Genomic DNA, 20,712 nt, shown 5'->3' with positions numbered 1-20,712 from the left:
TTACTGATGCTTTGGATTTGACCATTATTGGCTTGGTGACAATGTTTCTCTCCTTGGCCAAACTCTAGGCAGGTTCTTCTGAGCGATCTTCTTAACCCTGGCCCATACAAACTTGACCAAAAACTAACTTAGTTTCTAACAGCTCAAGGCTGTATCCCTAGAATGACCCTAGTCCCCTTAAAGTGCCCATATGAGAAGACTCAAATCTTCCAAAAGAATTTATGGGACCCTGAAGATAGGGTCCCATCTCCCAGTCTCCGAGAGACGGGAGGAGCCTACTTTGACAAGTGCCACTTGGCAAACCCTGAAGGATATCGCTTGGGCTAGACCCCTCTTCCTGTTCTTTGTAATTTTTTCTTGCCTTCCAGATTCTACAAGGCCCTCACTTACCCCCACTACTTATTCCCTCATCTTCCCTTTAAAACACACAGTCACCTATCTACAAATCAAAGTTGAGTTCAATTCACATCAGATTCTTTTCCCTATAATTTCCCTATTATTAATAGTGCTCGGGGCTGGTATGCAAGGATGACCCAGAGGGAGGATAAGGGGAGGAGGGAGGTGGGAGGGGGGTTCAGGAGGGGGAACTCATGTACACCCGGGGCGGATTCATGTCAATGTATGGCAAAACCAACCAATATAATATTGTAAAATAATTAGCCTCCAGTAAAAAAAAATAGTCTATGACCAATTTAAATTACCCTTACTACTTTAACTAGTGTCCAGTTTTGTGTATCATTGCCAATGGTGGCAACTGGAGGAAGAACTGTTTGGGATGGCCAAATCAAAAATCAATATTGAACATGTTAGATCTGTGACACCTAGGAGACTAAGTGTCAATGTTAAGTAGGTTGTTGATCTAAGAGACTGGTTAGAGGGAACAGTGCTTACCAACCACCCAGCATTTACTTTTTACTGAACCTTTCTATTTCCCACCTGATACGTTGCAACTGTTAAGAAGTAGTGAAGAATTCTGTAAGAGATATTCCTCCAAAAATGGCCTTAAAATGGTAATCATTCCTATTGGCAATGAAAGTGAGAGGGTCCAAGAAATTAATGCCTCTTTGACATTGTTTTCCATAGAATTAATGAATGATTGAAACAGATTATGACCTAGTAAATTAAAGGTGAAGCTTATTATAAATGCAGAGTGATTCTGGCAACCTTTAAATCCACATAGTTTGAGAAATTATGCATACCCAATGTCTTGGACAGCTCGTGCTGCCTTAACAAAAAACCATAAGCAGGACTGCTTAAACAATGGGAATTTATTTCTCCCAGTTCTAGAGACTGAAAGCTCAAGATCAAGGAGCCAGAGGATTGGTGAGACACCTTGAGTTGCAGATGGCTGCCTTCTCACTGTTTCCACACATGGCCTTTAGCCAGAGGGAGACAGAGAAGTGAATTCTCTGGTGTTTCTTATAAGGGCACTAAAAATTGAACTCTGAGGGGCACACCTTCATAACCTCATCTCAACCTTATAACTATTCAATGACGCTGTCTCCACATACCATCACACTGTTAGTCTTCAATAAGCGAATTTTAAGGGAACATAGTTATCTATAACATATATCATCTAAAAGGTGAGGAAGAGGAGACACAGTCATGAGTGTCTGTTGTGTTGTCACCTTGGTTCCACCCTAGAATTTATTTATTTCATGCTAAAATATATTCACATAGATTTCATGCCATTGCTTTAATTGATAGACATGCAATAATTATCATACTTTCTCCTGAAATTATTCATTGTGTTTTCAACATGAAATAATGAAGGCTCTATATGTGTTAATTTCACAAGGTATAAAAATATGACAGTAAAAAGTGAAGTCATCTGGTAATAATTTCATTAAAAGCCCAAAGGTTCAGTTTCTTTCAGCAACTGCCTAAGGGTTCTTCCCGCTAGCGAGGACAGAGAGCTATAAGCTTCCTAAGTAAGAAAAACCTGAATATTATTTACCATTTATTATTGAAACCAGCCACTTGACAAATTGACCTTATTCAGCTAGGCTTTCAACAACACAGTTGTCTGTTTCTGATTCTGGTAATATTAAGTACTCTATTGGCAGAAGTACAAACTCTAAAGCAATTTAACAAATAGTAATACATATATGAAAAGTGTCAACAAGGCTCTTCAGAAAGGTGAAGAATGGCAGCTTCTGAATATATACATATAGCAATAAATATACTTGGATTGTTAAAGCTCTATCAAGCAATCTGGATTCAACACAAGCTTCTTTAGAAATGCTATGTATAATGTTAATCACAATGTGTGTCCACCACTAATGCTCAATAAAAGCACCAACACTATAACTAATAGCTTTGGTGAAGTTACCTGTGATTCAGGTAATATTGGAAAAACACCTGTCTTACATTTTAAAATGTGTATTTATTTGTTTATTTGGTTGCATTGGGTCTTAGCTGCGGCACACAGAATCTTCACTGTGTCACGCAGGATCTTTCACTATGGCACACAGACTCTCTGGTTGTGGCATGCAAACTTAGTTGTGCCGCGTGGGCTTAGTTTGCTCCACCACAAGTGGGATCTTAGTTCCCCGATGAGGGGTGGAACCCCACCCCCAAGCCCCTGCACTGAAAGGCAGATTCTTAATAACCGACCACCAGGGAAGTCTTGTTAAATTTTACCGGTTTCATGCTTGTGAATACCAGACCCCATATTAACATGAGATGATACACTCACAATACTGACTTTCTAGAAAGGTAGAAATGAAATAACATTGATTGATACTTTTGGTTAGTGCTCATCCCTTCAGTCAGTAGCTTAATTATATATTATGTGAGTCTGAGTTACCAAAAACTAAAATAATTTGATCAAAACCATAAAAGTGGTCCAATTCTTCAATAGTTCACGGACTACCTAAAAGCTGAGATCATCTCATTTCCACACATGCATGTGTGAAGATAAGGTTGCTGGTAGAAATAAGACCTGGTAATAATAATGAATGAAACAATTAGAATCTTGTTTTCCATAAATGTTTGTTGTTTATATATTTATGAATCTGGTCACACTGTGCAGCTCCTGAGATCGTAGTTCCCAGATCAGAGATTGAACCGACTGAACCAGGCCCTCAACAGTGAAAGCGCAGAGTCCTAAGCACTGGACCACCAGGGAATTCCCCCAGATCTATGTATTTATATAGCACATGATACTTTTCACAGCTATTTTGCAGAATATTATATTTGGTATTCACAACAACCTTGTGAAATAAATAGCACCAGTTATTCAATAAATTTTAAGAGGAAACTAAGATAGTAATAAGGTGCATCGTGAATGTAGGCACAGATCAAGAAACAGTTGCAAAATATTTTTAAAACAAAATATGACCTAATTGTAGTTTTGAATAAATGAATGAAGTTCTCGGCTTAAGCTTTCTAAGTTGTTTAAAAGCTAAGAATTAAGCTATAAAGCACTTTATTGAGTTCTTCCAAATGAGAAATTAAGTAAAAGAAAAAGTTTAGTATACCCCTTGTAAGGTCCCAGAGGATAGGAATTATAACTTATACTAACACAGATGAGGATCTATGATCAGAGATGGTGGAAAAACCACCAGAGTGGATATAAGAAACTCAATTAATGTACCATCAAGATCTGCTCAACTTAGTCTATCTCAAACTGTTGCTTTGTTTTCTGGTCTCTACCCATAAAACTCACTTGTTGCCATGCATGAGTGCTCGGTTGTGTCTGACTTTTTGCGACCCCATGGACTGTAGATTGTCAGGCTCCTCTGTCCATGGAGTTTTCCAGGCAAGAATACTAGAGCTGGTTGTTATTTCCTTCTCCAGGGGAACTTCCCTATCCAAGGATCAAACCCATGTCTTTTGCATCTCTTGCATAGGCAGGAGGATTCTTTACCAGCTGAGCCAACTAGAGAAGTCCTCTAGTTGTTGGTACATTTATTAAAAATGCAGATGACATACTCAAACAGTAATTGAGGGATTATAATAAAGTCACTATTTACAAAGGTGTTGACATAGTTAAGAGACACCAATAAGAGATGATACAGCATCTCAGTGCAAGCAACAATGAGAATCAATTACCACACTTACGCTGTCGGGGCAAGGCAAGGAGGCAGCTATTGAAACCTGGAAAGAGCAGCAGTGTGGAGAGGGCCACCTGACATGAGCTTCAGTGGAGGTATGTAAGATACACTGGATAGAAGGGAGTTGAGGGTACAATAGCCTCATTTCCCTGTCTCCAATCTCCTTTCTGAAATACCAATGACTGATCTCCATCAAAAGCCAGAGAAAAAGGGAGTTTAGGGACACAACAGCCTCCCAGGGAATAGTTCGGTATAGGGGAGGGTGGAGCATGAGTCTTCAGAGGCAAGTGGAAACGATAAAAAATGGTGAAGAGAAATTCCATAACATACATGTATAATCCTGCCAAAACTTAACAGCTCTTCAATTAGAGACTCGATTTATGTAATTTTTCTGTAAGGCAAAAATCCAGATAAATTGCTTAAAGTTAGTATTTATAGAAAGATTATATTGAATGGCGAATTTCTCTTTCATTAAAACCAAATGCTTGACTGAGCAATTAGGCTATGGAGATGAGACGGGGAGAATGAAAGAAGACCTAGGTTTTTATTCAGACACCATGATTCCATTACAGACTTGATCTACCCGTTACAAGAGGCACTGTGGCAACCAGCTCAGAAGAAAGGAGGAGGGGGAGGAGAAAGCAGGATGTAACCTAGCAACAGAATCTTTAGGCCACAGTGTGCTCATAACTGTCAAAACGGTAGTTAGTGAAATCAGAAAACATAATTAAATCAAGAGAACGTACACCAAAAAGGGGTGAGTGGGGATAAATCAAATATTTAAGTATGCAGGTAAGAAAGATCAAATATTTATTTAAGTTAAAATTCCTGTATATTTTTCTGTATATTATTTTAAATAGATGTAAGACAGGGAGGCCTGGCATGCTGTGATTCATGGGGTCGCGGAGAGTCGGACATGACTGAGCGACTGAACTGAACTGAACGGAACACATAAAGTAAAAACTGTTCAGAAGGAAATAAAAAACTGATTTCTATTAGAAAAGCATGTGCCTAAGATAGAGCTTTTTCAGTATAAAATTGAAAAATTAAATGGGTATAATCTCAACCTCAAGTATTAACTAAGCAAACATGTATCTTCAAGCTTATTATGACTTTATCATAGTTATTCAAGAATGAAGAAAGTAGCTCATTTTTTTTAATGTGTCTATTCATCTGGCTGTATCAGGTCTTACTTGCCACACTCAGGATCTTCTGTGGTACACGAACTTTCTAGTTGTGGCGTGCAGACTTAGTTGCTCCAAGGCATGTGGGAGCTCAGTCCCCTGACCAGGGATCAAACCCACATCCCTTCATTGCAAGGCAGATTCTAAACCACTGGACCACCACGGAAGTCCCCCCAGATAGTTGATATTTAGATCAATATTGCTATTTCCTTCTGATTGATATTTGAGAAATGTTCATGTGGAACACTATTAGCTAACCACATCATGCAGATAACAAATTAATACCTATAACAGAATTAGGACAATTCCCCTTATTAACTCCACTGATTTCATTCATTCACATACACATTCCGATTTCAAGAAAATGTTAATTGGTACACTAACTACATTTACTTATTTTCTAAATTTTTGAAGTTCTGGGATCTCGGGCCAGACTAACTGCCCCTCCCAGGACTTGTTTAGTCACTAAGTCGATCTGACTCTTTTGCAACCCCACGGACTGTAGCCAGCCAGGCTCCTCTGTTCCATGAGATTTCCCAGGCAAGAATACTGGAGAGGGTTGCCATTTCCCTCTCCAGGGGATCTTCCTGACCCAGGGATCGAAGCTGTGTCTCCTGTACTGCAGGTGGATTCATTACCACTGAGCTATCAAGGAAACCCAGAACCTACCAAAGGGAATTGTGTATATGTGTTTAGTCACTCAGTCGTATCTGACTCTGTGATCATATGGACTGCCTGCATCCTGCCAGGCTCCTCTGTCCATGGGATTCTCCAGGCAAGAATACTGGAGTGGGGTGCCACCTCCTTCTCCAAGGGTTCTCCCCAACCCAGGGACTGAACTTGCATCTCCAGCATTGCAGGCGGATTCTTCACCACTTGATGCCAGGGAAGCCCGTCCCAGGGGCTAACCAACTATTAAAGACACAAAAGACTCAACACGGTCTTTTGTAGACAAACTAGGTAATCTAGGGCCTGAACTCTGAACTACCACCTCTCTCTGGATCTGTCCTGTCAAGAGGCAAAATCCTCTGCACTAATCTCCCTGGGGCCAGATACAAGGCAACTGGAAGAAACAGCCTCTATGACCCAGAGACTGCTGAAATTATTCAAACTAGCCAATTCTAACCCTACTTACCCTGCCTTGCCTGGCCTTTCCCATGGAAACCAAAACGCAGGCTCCACTCATCCTTTTCCTTGGCTGTTTATAACTCCTGACTGACCCTGGTGCTTCCCTATGCATGGTCTGGTGTGCCCCTCCTATTAGAAACTGTAACCGACTTGGCAATCATCTCCTGATCTGCTGTCCTCATCCTACTGGAATAACAAGAAAACCTACATTTTAAAATAATTAGTTCTAGTCATTACCGTCTGTTTTACATCTTGAAGGAACTGTGCAGTAAATATTACAGATGAACCATTTACTGGCTGTGTGACACCGGGCAGAATAATACAATTTCTATGAATCTCAGTCAACTTTTGCAAGAGTGAAATTCTCTACTACTAGAAAAATTAGTCCTCTTACTGTTGTCTCTGTTTTTATAAAATATAATACTTTATACTAAATTATCTTCCCATTGGGAAATATAGATAATATCCCTTTCCTTTTATCTGGCGAAAAATCTACAATTGTACCTAGTTACAGTTTTTTGAATTGAGACTGGCCAAATCAGTTGTGTGACGCAATTAAGATTTGATAGTAAAGTCCCCACAAGGTGGCAGCAGAGGCACCACCATCAGCAGCCAGTAGCTGTACAGTTCAGTTCAATTCAATTCAGTCGCTCAGTCGTGACCGACTCTTTGCGACCCCATGAATCACAGCACGCCAGGCCTCCCTGTCCATCACCAACTCCCGGAGTACACTCAAACTCATGTCCATCATTTCGGTGATGCCATCCAGCCATCTCATTCTCTGTCATCCCCTTCTCCTCCCGCCCCCAATCCTTCCCAGCATCAGAGTCTTTTCCAGTGAGTCAACTCGTCGCATGAGGTGGCCAAAGTATTGCAGTTTCAGCTTTAGCATCAGTCCTGCCATGAACACCCAGGATCGACCTCCTTTAGAATGGACTGGTTGGATCTCCTTGCAGTCCAAGGGACTCTCAAGAGTCTTCTCCAACACCACAGTTCAAAAGCACCACTTCTTCGGCGATCAGCTTTCTTCACAATTCAACTCTCACATCCATACATGACCACGGGAAAAACCATAGCTTTGACTAGACGGAACCTGGTTGGCAAAGTAATGTCTCTGCTTTTTAATACGCTATCTAGGTTGGTCATAACTTTCCTTCCAAGGAGTAAGCGTCTTTTAATTTCATGGCTGCAATCAGCATCCGCAGTGATTTTGGAACCCAAAAAAGTAGTCTGACACTGTTTCCACTGTTTTCCCATCTATTTCCCATGAAGTGATGGAACCAGATGCCATGATCTTTGTTTTCTGAATGTTGAGCTTCAAGCCAACCTTTTCACTCTCCTCTTTCACTTTCATCAAGAGGCCTTTGAGTTCCTCTTCACTTTCTGCCATAAGGGTGGTATCATCTGCATATCTGAGGTTATTGATATTTCTCCCGGCAATCTGGATTCCAGCTTGTGCTTCTTCCAGCCCAGCATTCCTCATGATGTACTCTGCATAGAAGTTAAATAAGCAGGGTGACAACCTTGATGTACTCCTTTCCCTATTTGGAACCAGTCTGTTGTTTTGTGTCCAGTTCTAACTGTTGCTTCCTGACCTGCATACAGGTTTCTCAGGAGGCAGGTCAGGTGGTCTGGTATTCCCATCTCTTTCAGAATTTTCCATAGTTGATTGTGATCCACACAGTCGAAGACTTTGGCATAGTCAATGAAGTAGAAATAGATGTTTTTCTGGAACTCTCTTGCTTTCTCCATGATCCAGCAGATGTTGGCAATTTGATCTCTGGTGCCTCTGCCTTTTCTAAAACCTGCTTGAACATCTGGAAATTCACAGTTCACATATTGCTGAAGCCTGGCTTGGAGAATTTTGAGCATGATTTTACCAGCATGTGAGATGAGTGCAATTGTGCAGTAGTTTGAGCATTCTTTGGCATTGCCTTTCTTTGGGATTGGAATGAAGACTGACCTTTTCCAGTCCTGTGGCCACTTCTGAGTTTTCCTAATTGGCTGGCATATTGCATGCAGCACTTTCACAGCATCATCTTTCAGGATTTGAAATAGCTCAACTGGAATTCCATCACCTCCACTAGCTTTGTTCATAGTGATGCTTTGTAAGACCCACTTGACTTCACATTCCAAGATGTCTGACTCTAGGTGAGTGATCACGCCATCGTGATCATCTTGGTTGTGAAGCTCTTTTTTGTACAGTTCTTCTGTGTTCTTGCCACCTCTTCTTAATATCTTCTGCTTCTGTTAGGTCCATACCATTTCTGTCCTTTATCGAGCCCATATTTGCATGAAATGTTCCCTTGATATCTCTAATATTCTTGAAGAGATCTCTTGTTTTTCCTATTCTGTTGTTTTCCTCTATTTCTTTGCATTGATCGCTGAGGAAGGCTTTCTTATCTCTCCTTGCTATTCTTTGGAACTCTGCATTCAGATGCTTATATTTTCTCCTTTGCTTTTCGCTTCTCTTCTTTTCACGGCTATTTGTAAAGCCTCCTCAGACAGCCATTTTGCTTTTTTGCATTTCTTTTCCATGGGGATGGTCTTGGTCCCTGTCTCCTGTACAATGTCTCGAACCTCCGTCCATAGTTCATCAGGCACTCTATCTATCAGATCTAGTCCCTTCAATCTATTTCTCACTTTCACTGTATAATCATAAGGGATTTGATTTTGGTCATATCTGAATGGTCTAGTGGTTTTCCCTACTTTCTTCAATTTAAGTCTGAATTTGGCAATAAGGAGTTCATGAATGAGCCACAGTCAGCTCCTGGTCTTGTTTTTGCTAACTGTATAGAGCTTCTCCATCTTTGGCTGCAAAGAATATAATCAATCTGATTTCGGTGTTGACCATCTGGTGATGTCCATGTGTAGAGTCTTCTCTTGTGTTGTTGGAAGAGGTGTTTGCAGAAGAGCCTAAGGAAGGAAGTAAGGGAAGTGAATGGTATGCCTACAGCTGAACGTCTAGGATGTGGTGCTACTTTGAGTCTGTCGGCTCCACATAAGAGACGCTGGGTCATTGAACTTCCAGGGAACTTAATAGGCCAAAGGCAGCGTTTGGAGCCACCTAAAACCCTGGGTCAGCTTTTAGAATTTCATTTTATGAGGAATTTCAGGTTTTTTCTACAGTTCACTGTGGTGTTCTACAGATACTAAATGAAAATACTATTCTTAATTCCTAATTAATGACACACAGAACATTCCTGTGCATGTAAGCAGTCTATTCCTGAAAAAGCATTTCTGAGATACAGAAAATTAATTAACACTCATAGTCCATTTTTGCATCCTTATTAACATTAATCTATCTATTAAAATCATAAATTTTTTAAGTATTTTAAATAGATCATTTGTAGTAACAAAATAATTTGGACTACTCTTTCATTAAAATGTTTAAAATCTCCCACATAGTACAATATATCCCTCTTGTGATTCTTACTACATTTGAGGGAGAAAGAATCAATGAAATGGAACACTCTGTTTAAGTTCTAAGATTGTGCACCAGTTCTGAGGGGTGGGAAAGACCACGGAAGCCCCCTAGAACTTCTGGATCTTTACATCCTCAACACAAATGTGCAAATAGACACAGAAATGAAGGACTCAGATACATCTGTTCTCATTAGGAATTCAGAGGAGAAAAACTGAATTCTTATAGGTGTAATCAGGAACTATTCTATTTAAAATGTTATAAAATTTAATTTTCCCTGCTGATTCTTAAAAAAGGGATTCTCTGCTTCTTGTTTCACTTTTCACCTTACAAACCAGCATCCTTTTCAACACATGTTCAGCATTAATGTTTCATAGTTTTGCAGTTTTTGTTGGTGATTTCACTGTTTGAAATTATCCCAAGCCTAGTCCTGAAATGTTATCTGGTGTATCCAAGCACTGGAAGGCTGTGATGTGCCTCAAAGAGAAATATGTGTTAGATATGCTTTATTCAGGTATGAGTTACAGTATTATTGACCCTGAGTATAATGTTAGTGAATTAACAACATATATTAAATAAAGGGTGTTTAAGGAGAAGGCAATGGCAAGCCACTCCAGTACTCTTGCCTGGAAAATCCCATGGATGGAGGAGCCTGGTAGCCTGCAGTCCGTGGGGTCGCTAAAGTTCGGACACGACTGAGCGACTTCACTTTCACTTTTCACTTTCACACATTGGAGAAGGAAATGGCTACCCACTCCAGTGTTCTTGCCTGGAGAATCCCAGGGACGGGGGAGCCTGGTGGGCTTCCGTCTATGGGGTCACACAGAGTCGGACACGACTGAAGTGACTTAGCAGCAGCAGCAAAGAGAAACACACAGAAAACAAGGTTATGCATTAATTGATTTTAGAAATATTATGACCTCAGGAACCTAATTCTATACCTCCCCAGGGGAGTGGTTCAGTATTCGTGAATTCAGTGTGACTTTATAGCGGACCATGAGACTTCATTGTACTCTCCATTGGTGCTATGTTAGTAGAGGCCCTAATCCTTAGTTCTCAAGTCTGGCTGGAGACTAGTATCACAAGTAGAATTGAAAGGAGAAATCATTGACAATAAAGTTCCAATTGTGGAGATTCTGATGCAATGGACAACTGTATATATGTCTGCCTGTGAGTCAAATATATAGCCAGGCTTGAGAGCAACTTTCTAGCTCACTTTGACACCCAACAAGGAACTGAGTGGCTGCTCTGGTACTTCCTATTGGGGATTCTCTAGGAGGGCAGTATGTGTGCTCGGATAAGGAAAACATCTAAAAGATAAATTTTTCTAGCCAGCCTCGGATTATTTTCAAAATAAAATGGCTTGAGCTCCTATTTAAAAAAAAAAATGCCTTTAAAATCAGAATTTTTAAGTGTTTTGAGCAAGTATCACTTTATTTTAGGGGAGGTGGACACAGCCAAGTTCTAGCCAATGAGATATATAAAAAAAATTCTGCATGAGACTCGTGGGACATTTTTCTCTTCACTATTGAGAGAATGCAAGTGGGAGAAACTATGTTTCATCTTGTTACAACCTGCTTTGAACTGGAGTTGTAGGAAGAAATGATGTGGGGAGCTGTAGCAGTCATTTTGCAACCGTGAAAGAGAAGAAAAGAAAATTATAGGGCACACTCCAGAGCCCTGACCTCAATGAATTACTGGCTCTTCCTGTTAAGTGTGAAAAGTCAATTCCCTGTTACTGGGCCACATTTACTCAGCATCATATTCACCTCACAGCTGGAAGCATGCCTACTGAAATGACCCTCCTATCCCTGCAGAGCATGGTAAAGTCTGGCACCATTCATAAGATATTTGACAAATTCTATAGGGCTTATGCTCTCATTGTCTCCCCTGCATGGAATTCTCAATCTATGCTCCTTCTCACTTTGGACAGGTCCACTTTTCTATGTAGCTCTGCTCCACCACATGGGGTCACTGCTGCTGCTGCTGCTGCTAAGTCACTTCAGTCGTGTCCGACTCTGTGTGACCCCATAGACAGCAGCCTACCAGGCTCCCCTGTCCCTGGGATTCTCCAGGCAAGAACACTGGAGTGGGTTGCCATTTCCTTCTCCAATGTGTGAAAGTGAAAAATCAAAGTGAAGTTGCTCAGTCATGTCCGACTCATAGCGATCCCATGGACTGCAGCCTACCAGGCTCCTCCATCCATGGGATTTTCTAGGCAAGAGTACTGGAGTGGCTTGCCATTGCCTTCTCCACATGGGGTCACTACCTCTCCTTAATTAACCAAAGCAACACAATGTAAATCTATCACATGTGGAAGCCCTGTATAGGCAAGCTTTCATGGAAGATCTGGGTCTATAGCCCTCCAGGCTCCTCTGTCCATGGGGATTCTCCAGGCAAGAATACTAGAGTGGGTTGCCATGCCCTCCTCCAGGGGATCTTCCCAACCCAGCGATCAAATCCACGTCTCCCGCACTGCAGGTGGATTCTTTACCATCTGAGTCACCAGGGAAGCCAAGACCTGGGACTACTAAGGGTCAGTACAGCAAATGAAACACAGGAATGAACTTGTCATATTCTGGCCATCTCGGCCATCAGGAATCTCTCACAGATTCTCCCTTTGGAATGTCAATACGATCTACCTATGGTGATCTCTTCCTTGGAGATCTCTTCCTTCCAGCGAAGGCCATCTCAGTTCACCCTCTAATGAACAAACGTTGATATATGTGCACACATATGCATTTACACATACATTTATGCAATAAAAAATGGTAGGAAATATATTAATAACATATGCATTTACACATACATTTATGCAATAAAAAATGGCAGGAAATATATTAATAACGACTCTCTCTTGGTGATGGAATTATAAGTAATTCATATAATAATCTTCAATATGATGTGATTTTCCCCCTGAAATTTCTACAGCGAATATAAACTATTTTTAAATAAACATTAATTTTATTAAAATATTCAATTCAGGAACAAATCATCTGGACAGCACATGTCTGACAATAGGCTCTGAAATATATTCAGGTTCCATGTGTTAATATACTGACATTTGTCACAAAGCAATAATAGCACTAGTAATTAGAAAGTTCAACTTCCAAAATCTAAAAGCTGCATTCCACTTTCCTCCTGGAGCCCTCTCCCAACTTACCTCCACACCTTCATTCTTGTTAATACTCCTCTTCAAATGTATCACAGTCTCTAGCCCTTTATTGACTATGTCAAAGCCTTTGACAAACCGTGGAAAATTCTTAAAGAAATGGGAATACCAACCACCTTACCTGACTCCTGAGAATGCAGGTGAAGAAGCAAGAGTTAGAACTGGACATGGAACAGAAGACTGCTTCCAAATCGGGAAAAGAGTTCATCAAGGTTGTATATTGTCACCCTGCTTATTTAACTTATATGCAGAGTATATCATGAGAAATGCTGGGCTGGATGAGGCACAAGCTGGAATCAAGATTGCCAGGAGAAATATCAAGAACCTGAGATATGCAGATGACACCACCCTTATGGCAGAAAGCGAAGAACTAAAGAGCCTCTTGATAAAGGTGAAAGAGGAGAGTGAAAAAGTTGGCTTAAAGCTCAACATTCAGAAAACTAAGATCATGGTGACCATTCCCATCATTTCATGACAAACAAATGGGGAAACAATGGAAACAGTGAGAGACGTTATCTTTTTGGGCTCCAAAATCACTGCAGATGGTGACTACAGCCATGAAATTAAAAGATGCTTGCTCCTTGGAAGAAAAATTATGACCAATCTAGACAGCATATTAAAGAGCAGAGACATTACTTTTCCAACAAAGGTCTATATAATCAAAGCTATGGTTTTTCCAGTCATCATGTATGGTTATGAGAGTTGAACTATAAAGAAAGCTGAGTGCCGAAGAATTGAAGCTTTTGAACTGTGGTGTTGGAGAAAACTCTTGAGAGTCCCTTGGACTGCAAAGAGATCCAACCAGTCCATCCTAAAGGAAGTCAGTCCTGAATGTTCATTGGAAGGACTGATGCTGAACCTGAAACTCCAATACTTTGGCCACCTGATGTGAAGAACTGACTCACTAGAAAAAACCCTGATGCTGGCAAAGATTGAAGGCAGGAGGAGAAGGGGACGACAGAGGATGAGATGGTTGGATGGCATCACCAACTCGACAGACATGAGTTTGAGTGAACTCCAGGAGTTGGTGATGGACAGGGAAGCCTGGTGTGCTATAGTCCATGAGGTCGCAAAGAATCGGACATGACTGAGTGACTGAACTGAACTAGTCCTTAGGAGGCTCTCTAGAGCTGAGGTCAAGTACTTTATTCTTTTGATCCCTATCAGCTAAAATCTTTGAACATAAGCCCCCTAATATATATATAAATATACATTGTCTTTACATGTACAATTATGACATACCATAAAATACAAACAAAAACTTAAAAGTAAGGGATGAGATAAACATGAAACAAGATTTTTAAAAGTAATTGATATAATCAAGTGCATTAATAATAAAAATAATTTGTAATTGACAATGCTTTATTTTTTAAATCTTAGTGTAACTCTCTTATTTAGAAATTCAGAAGTCTGGTTGGATTTATCTCAATATTTGATTTCAATAATTCATTCTACAGCAATAACTCATGTCTCTGTCCCTACTTGAAGACTTTGTCAGCTGTGTAAGAGCAGAAGAGAAATAAAAATATTTAACTATCTGTATGGTATGGGTAGTAAGCAATTAAAACAGTCACTCTTCAATCAGAACAGACCCAGGCTGAGACTGCTAACCCCACAGTGCCCATCAGCTGAACGCCAACCAGGATTTCAAGGAAAAGACAACATTTGACTGTAGCTTGCTCTTGAACATTTATTGTAAAATAAAAGAAGCCCAGTCAGTCTATGCCTTTGAGGCAAAGGTGTTGTTTTAAAGATGTGCAAATATGCAAGTAAAATGTTAAAAGGACTTAAGCTATGGAGGAAGCATTTAGAAAAAAAGAGTGCTTGGAAAATGTATCTCTGACACCTTTTGCCCAAATATTTGTGTTGAAAAGCTTTCAAAAGCACACACTTAAAACTAAAACTTTAAAACTGAATTTTTGAAAATAATTGGGAAATGGTTATCATGACCTAGTAAACTTAGTTTTTTTTTTCTTTTCGGCTTATTTATATTCTTGAAATACAAACAGTATCCTTTCAAACCTTTCTGCTGCATCAACCTATCAGCTTCTGCTTCTTGCAGGAAGGGATGCTGTGTAAAAACTCAGTTAGATGGCCACTTATTATATAATGTTTATGCGTATAACTAAGCTATTTAGTCTATAAATTGTGTCTTATTTGAGTAATAGCACTATCTCTTACTCATTATTTGTCCAAAAAAATTGCTGGCAGTCAAGAATAGGGTATGTGTAACATGCCAGGATTAGGGCTAAGTACTTACAACAACCTTTTAACATAGTACAGATATCATCATTATTCTCATTCTACAATTGAGAAATTTGAGGTTATTTTCCTGAGATGACACAGCAATTAAGAGGCAGTGCTGAGATGTAAATCCTGATATCCTGAGCTCACAGTCTCTAAGCATAATCACAACCCTATTCTGCCAGTGGAAGGGCATCTAACTTTAAATTACACAGAGCAGGATCTTTCTTGATACAATTTAGTAAACAAGTGAAAAAAAAAATGACAATTCTAGAAGTATTTCCTCATCAAATTAAACCATTGTCATTTTCTTTGGAAAAGGCATGACTGCCACATGTGGCCATTAAACTGTAGTTCTAGTTTGTTGAAGACATGACAGTTTTGACTTTTCTTACTTCTTAATAGTAGAAAACTCAAATGGTAAGGTGGTTAATAGCAAGAACCTATTATCTAGTATCTTCCTGAGTGACTATTTAAAAAACAAAATGCTAAAAGGTGACTTTTAAAACTGATTTAGATGGAAATATTTCTTTTGCATATAAAAAGAAAGGGCAGCTCAAGAAAAAAGGAAAAGATATAAGTAAGTATGATTTCCTACCTCAAAGGAGAAAGGAAACAGAAACTTACATTTAGAAGCAATGAGGAGGATGATAAACAAAACTTATTTCAAGAAATTTGACAGAAAATCTCTATTAAAACAAAAAGGAGAAAATAAATGAAACCATGCTGCAAAAATACAGAAGAAAAAGGATACATTTTGAGAGATTAGATTCCTTGTACCCCAACTTCTTTCCTTCAGCAATGGCCCAATCAAGACTATGGTAGATTCCTAAACATAGAGGTTTCTATTTTTCCTCAAAATCAGTTCTCATCACTCAATCTTCATCCAGCAAGGCAACTCTTCAGTTCAGTTCAATTCAGTTCAGTCACTCAGTCGTGTCTGACTCTTTGCGATCCCATGAATCACAGCACTCCAGGCCTCCCTGTCCATCACCAACTCCCGGAGTTCACTCAAACTCATGTCCATCGAGTCGATGATGCCATCCAGCCATCTCATTCTCTGTCATCCCCGTCTCCTCCCGCCCCCAATCCCTCCCAGCATCAGAGTCTTTTCCAGTGAGTCAACTCGTCACATGAGGTGGCCAAAGTATTGCAGTTTCAGCTTTAGCATCAGTCCTGCCAATGAACACTCAGGACTGATCTCCTTTAGAATGGACTGGTTGGATCTCCTTGCAGTCCAAGGGACTCTCAAGGGTCTTCTCCAGCACCACAGTTCAAAAGCATCAATTCTTCAGCGATCAGCTTTCTTCACAGTCCAAAACTCACATCCATACATGACCACGGGAAAAACCATAGCCTTGACTAGACGGACCTTGGTTGGCAAAGTAATGTCTCTGCTTTTTAATATGCTACTCTAGGTTGGTCATAACTTTCCTTCCAAGGAGTAAGCGTCTTTTAATTTCATGGCTGCAATCAGCATCCGCAGTGATTTTGGAGCCCAAAAAAATAAAGTCTGACACTTTCCACTGTTTCCCCATCTATTTGCCATGAAGTGATGGGACCAGTTGTCATGATCTTTGTTTTCTGAATAAATATGTATTGTTATTGATGGGTAATATGTGATGCTAATGGTGAGAGTCAGCAGAGGGCATCTATATGGAAAAGCACCTGTGAAATTACAATTGCATTATTATTTAGATGTTACCAAAGTCCTCATGCACACTGTATATCTTCTGGTTATTATTTATTTCCCATCTTCCTCCTCCCATTAGAATGCGACATCCATAAAAATAAGAACATTATCAAGTTTTATAAATTGACCCTAGTGCAGCACTGGTCACAGAGTAGGTTCTGAATAATTATTTTTTTAAGTGATTGAATGAATGAATGACATAATCTAAATACCAAACACTTAAACCTCCACTTTTGACCAGGACAGCAATTTTGTGGCATTAAGAAGATGAAATTATTTCTCTATATTTAATCAACAACTTCTCTTCATTCCCCAATGTTTAAAACAAAAGGACTAAAGATGAGTACCATGGGGCACGATGTTTTTTGGTTTTTTGTTTGTTTTTGCTTTGAAATACTGAATACAACCTGCAAGCAACTAAAGGTGAGGGGGCGGGGGGAGGCGGACCTTAACAGTCCTAACAGATAATTTTGTATACACATAACTAAGCGTATAATGTGTTTATCTTCTACCTACAATATAAACTTCCCAAAGTAACTAAAGCCATGGTATTATTTTATGAAGAGACAGCAAAGAAAAGCATAAACCAGGGTCACTTGCAAGCTCAACGCTCTACTTCACTTCAGTAACTTTCACTATGTGTTTTGACATTAAGCCAGTTGCTAGAGTCAAGGCAAATAAAATTCCCATTCAGGTGGAAAATCAGCAAGGGCCTACATATATGCAGAGTACTATACTGGTCCTGTGTAAATATGTCTTTTCTTTAAGCATATTACAATTCTTGGGGAGGAAAAAGCTGTTACTAGCTACATAATCAGTTCAGTTCAGTTCAGTCACTTAGTCGTGTCCGAACAGCTATAACGTATTGAATTGGGAATTTTCTATGCCTCCAGTAAACAAAGATTCTGTATTTCTCTTACCCAGTGCAAAACACCACCAAACTTCTCTGGCCTATCCAAACTTCATTGACTGTGCATTGTTAACCCATGTCCAGGTTAAGAATCCTGGAGTGGGTTGCCATTTCCTTCTCCAGGGGATCTTCCCCACCCAGGGATCTTCCCCACCCAGTGTCTCTTGCATCTCCTGCACTGACAGGCAGATTCTTTACCACTGCACCACCTGGGAAGCCCACCAACTGTTTACTTTGCCTAAATATATCTTTTCAGGAGCCTAAATGACCCCTTCTACCTCCATATAATTCTGGACCATGAGGTTCTCATTATGAAGCAGATAAACTACCACCCATAGTCACCCAGGACTGCAGAATGCCAGAGTGAGTAGCAACCCAAAGGACTCACATTTCTGTGGCTTCTGTACTGAACCAAAGCTGCCATTTTCAGTGTGGGTGTCTTTTTTTTTCCCTCATGACATAGACAAATGTTGATGTTTACTACAAGTTGGTACATTAGTTGCTAATTAAGTTCCTGGCTGCTTCAGCCAAAACTTGCTGTATTGAATCCAAGAAAAGAATGGCAGCTACATCAAAAATAAGTTGTTGGGGATTTTGTTTGTTTTATTAAAGGAACGTTGTATATTAAAGACTATGGGGAACTTACATACTGGGAGATAGAAAACCTTCAGTCTTGGCTTCCTCCTAAGCTGAGTTGGTAGTTCAGGTCCTTCCGCGTCTGCCACCAGGCCTTGGTCAAAGCCAAATAAACAGTACAATCTAGGCGTGAGGTAATAAAGTTAATTAACTGTTTATCATTACTTGCTCTTTTTCATACCCACCCACAAATTCCCAGAGGAAAGAGTTATTTCTTGGGGACCCACAGGAGGGCAGGTTTATCCTGGAAAGAGCTCACTTCACCCTGGGGGGCTACATATCTCTAAAAAGATGTCTTCTTGGTGTCATCTCTCTGCGTGTCCCTGTAATCTCACACTCGGACGGGGCTGGGGGCTGCCTGCATCAAACTAATAACTTACTGTTGCCATCAGGGTCTGTGGCAGTCTCTCTTCACCTCTGCGCTGGGAAGTCCCCAGTCCCGCTTGCACGCCCTCCAGATCTTAGCTGACAAGGGGTGGTACCAGACAGCCGCGGGGAGGGAAGTCCGAATTTTCAGGCCGAACCCTGCAAAGTCGACAAAACACCCGCTGGCATTGCTGAAGCGCTGCCGCCTTACTCCTTGGAAGAGAGAATTCGCTTTCCGTTTCTGTCTCCCGCAGGCCGAAGGAGTGTCCCTACCAGAACCGACCAAAAGGTGGCTCCTCCCCGACCGAACAGGCACTCCCCGCCCCGCGGATTACGTGTGGAAAGTCCTGTAGAAGAGAATCGAAACAGAAACCGAAGTCAGGCAAACTATATAACTGCCTGGCGGGAGGGTGGCCTCGAAACCCCGACCCGAGTGAGCCGCGCCGGCGCCCCGGTCCCCGGCTCGCGCGAGCGCCCGCCGCCGCCGCCGCCGCGTCCTGCCCAGGTGCCCACCTGCCCGGGTGCCCACCTGCCCGGGTGCCCCGCGCCCCCGCGCGCCCGCCTGCGGGTCCTGCAGGCTGCCCTGGCGTCAGGCGCGCTGCCGCAGGCCCGGCGGCTCCGAAGCAGCAGCGAAGACACCTGTCATCCGCTGAGTTGAGAACAACTTTTCCGTCTACCTGGGAGAATCTTTTCCCACCTCTGAGGAAGAAAGATGTCGTCGGATGGGAGCTTCGCAGACAAGAATTTCTGCTATCTCATCTCGTGTTTCAGGGCCAGAGTGAAAAGGTACATCCAGGTGGAACCAGTATTGGACTACTTGACTTTTCTATCTCCAGAAGTGAAAGAGCATATTCAGAGGACGGCCGCCACCACTGGGGACATTCAGGCAGCTGATCTGCTTCTGAACACCTTGGAGAGGGGGAACTGGCCGCTCGGCTGGGCTAGGATGTTCGTAGAGGCCCTCCGGCAAGCAGGCAACCCCTTAGCCGCCCGCTACGTGAACCCAGAGCTCACGGACTTGCCTTCTCCATCGTTTGAGAACGCTCACGATGAGTGTCTCCAATTGCTGAACCTTCTTCAGCCCACACTGGTGGACAGGCTTCTGGTTGCAGATGTCTTGGATAAATGTGTGGAGGAGAAACTGTTGACAATTGAAGACAGAAATCGGGTAGGTGTCAGTTCAAAAGGAGCTGGACTTAAAGGCAGATATTGCTACTTGGGGTTGGTCCTCCATTTGCCCCCCATTCCAAATGTTTTTTGACATCTTTGGGTAAATTTGATTCCCTCCTTCCTTGAGAATGTCTAGGCTTTTAAAAACATAATTTTGCAAATTTAAGCACAAAAGAGCTATTTTTTCTAATTTTTTAACTGAAATGAGCTAAAGAAGAACTCTAGAAAAATAGAGAGCATTTATTAAGCACTTACTGTGCAATTAGATTCATTTGCAAAACCTATTATCAGAGTTCATGCTCACAATAATCTATGAGTTATTAGTTAATAATCTAGTGTTATTAACTGTGCCATTTTACAGATGAGTAGACTGAGGTAGTTTAAATAACCTGCCCAAGGTCTACCAGGAAGACAGTGGTAGAGGTAGGGATTTAGTTCCTGATGGTGTAAAATTTTATGTCCTATTATATGTAGTTGCATAGAACGGGGATCAGCAAACCATGACCCATGATAAATCCAACCTGAAAGCTAAGAATGATGTTTAAATTTTTAAATTTTCAGTTCATAAAGAAAGTTTTATTGGAAACAACTATGCTCATTCATTTACATGCTGTGATTGCTCCTGCACATTAAAAGCATTTGAACATAGAGTCATATAGCCCACAAATCCTAAAATATTCATTATCTGGGCTTTAAACAAAAAGTTTTCCTATCTCTGGCCTGTATT

The 20,712-nt window shown here is 40.9% G+C and overlaps 2 protein-coding genes across 2 annotated transcripts in view; one reads left to right on the top strand and one right to left on the bottom strand.

Annotated features, from left to right (window-relative positions):
* The window catches only part of GCA (grancalcin), a 44,572-nt gene extending 25,451 nt beyond the window's left edge, over positions 1–19,121 (bottom strand). The window contains exons 1-2 of the mRNA XM_055397350.2: positions 18,830–19,121; positions 18,460–18,572 (exon numbers count right to left, since the gene is read on the bottom strand). The gene's annotated coding sequence lies outside the window, so the exon portion shown is untranslated. The remainder of the gene's footprint in view (positions 1–18,459; positions 18,573–18,829) is intronic.
* Positions 19,122–19,187: 66 nt separating this feature from the next.
* Positions 19,188–20,712, top strand: part of IFIH1 (interferon induced with helicase C domain 1) — a 61,387-nt gene continuing 59,862 nt past the window's right edge. The window contains exon 1 of the mRNA XM_055397348.2: positions 19,188–19,983. Coding sequence (XP_055253323.1) covers positions 19,528–19,983 — 456 coding nt within the window. The 5' untranslated portion in view covers positions 19,188–19,527. The remainder of the gene's footprint in view (positions 19,984–20,712) is intronic.

The sequence above is a fragment of the Moschus berezovskii genome, chromosome 2, assembly GCF_049115385.1.
Source record: "Moschus berezovskii isolate FMDL1 chromosome 2, NW_MosBer_1.0, whole genome shotgun sequence".
NCBI lineage: Eukaryota > Metazoa > Chordata > Mammalia > Artiodactyla > Moschidae > Moschus > Moschus berezovskii.
This window is presented reverse-complemented; position numbering and strand designations above follow the sequence as displayed.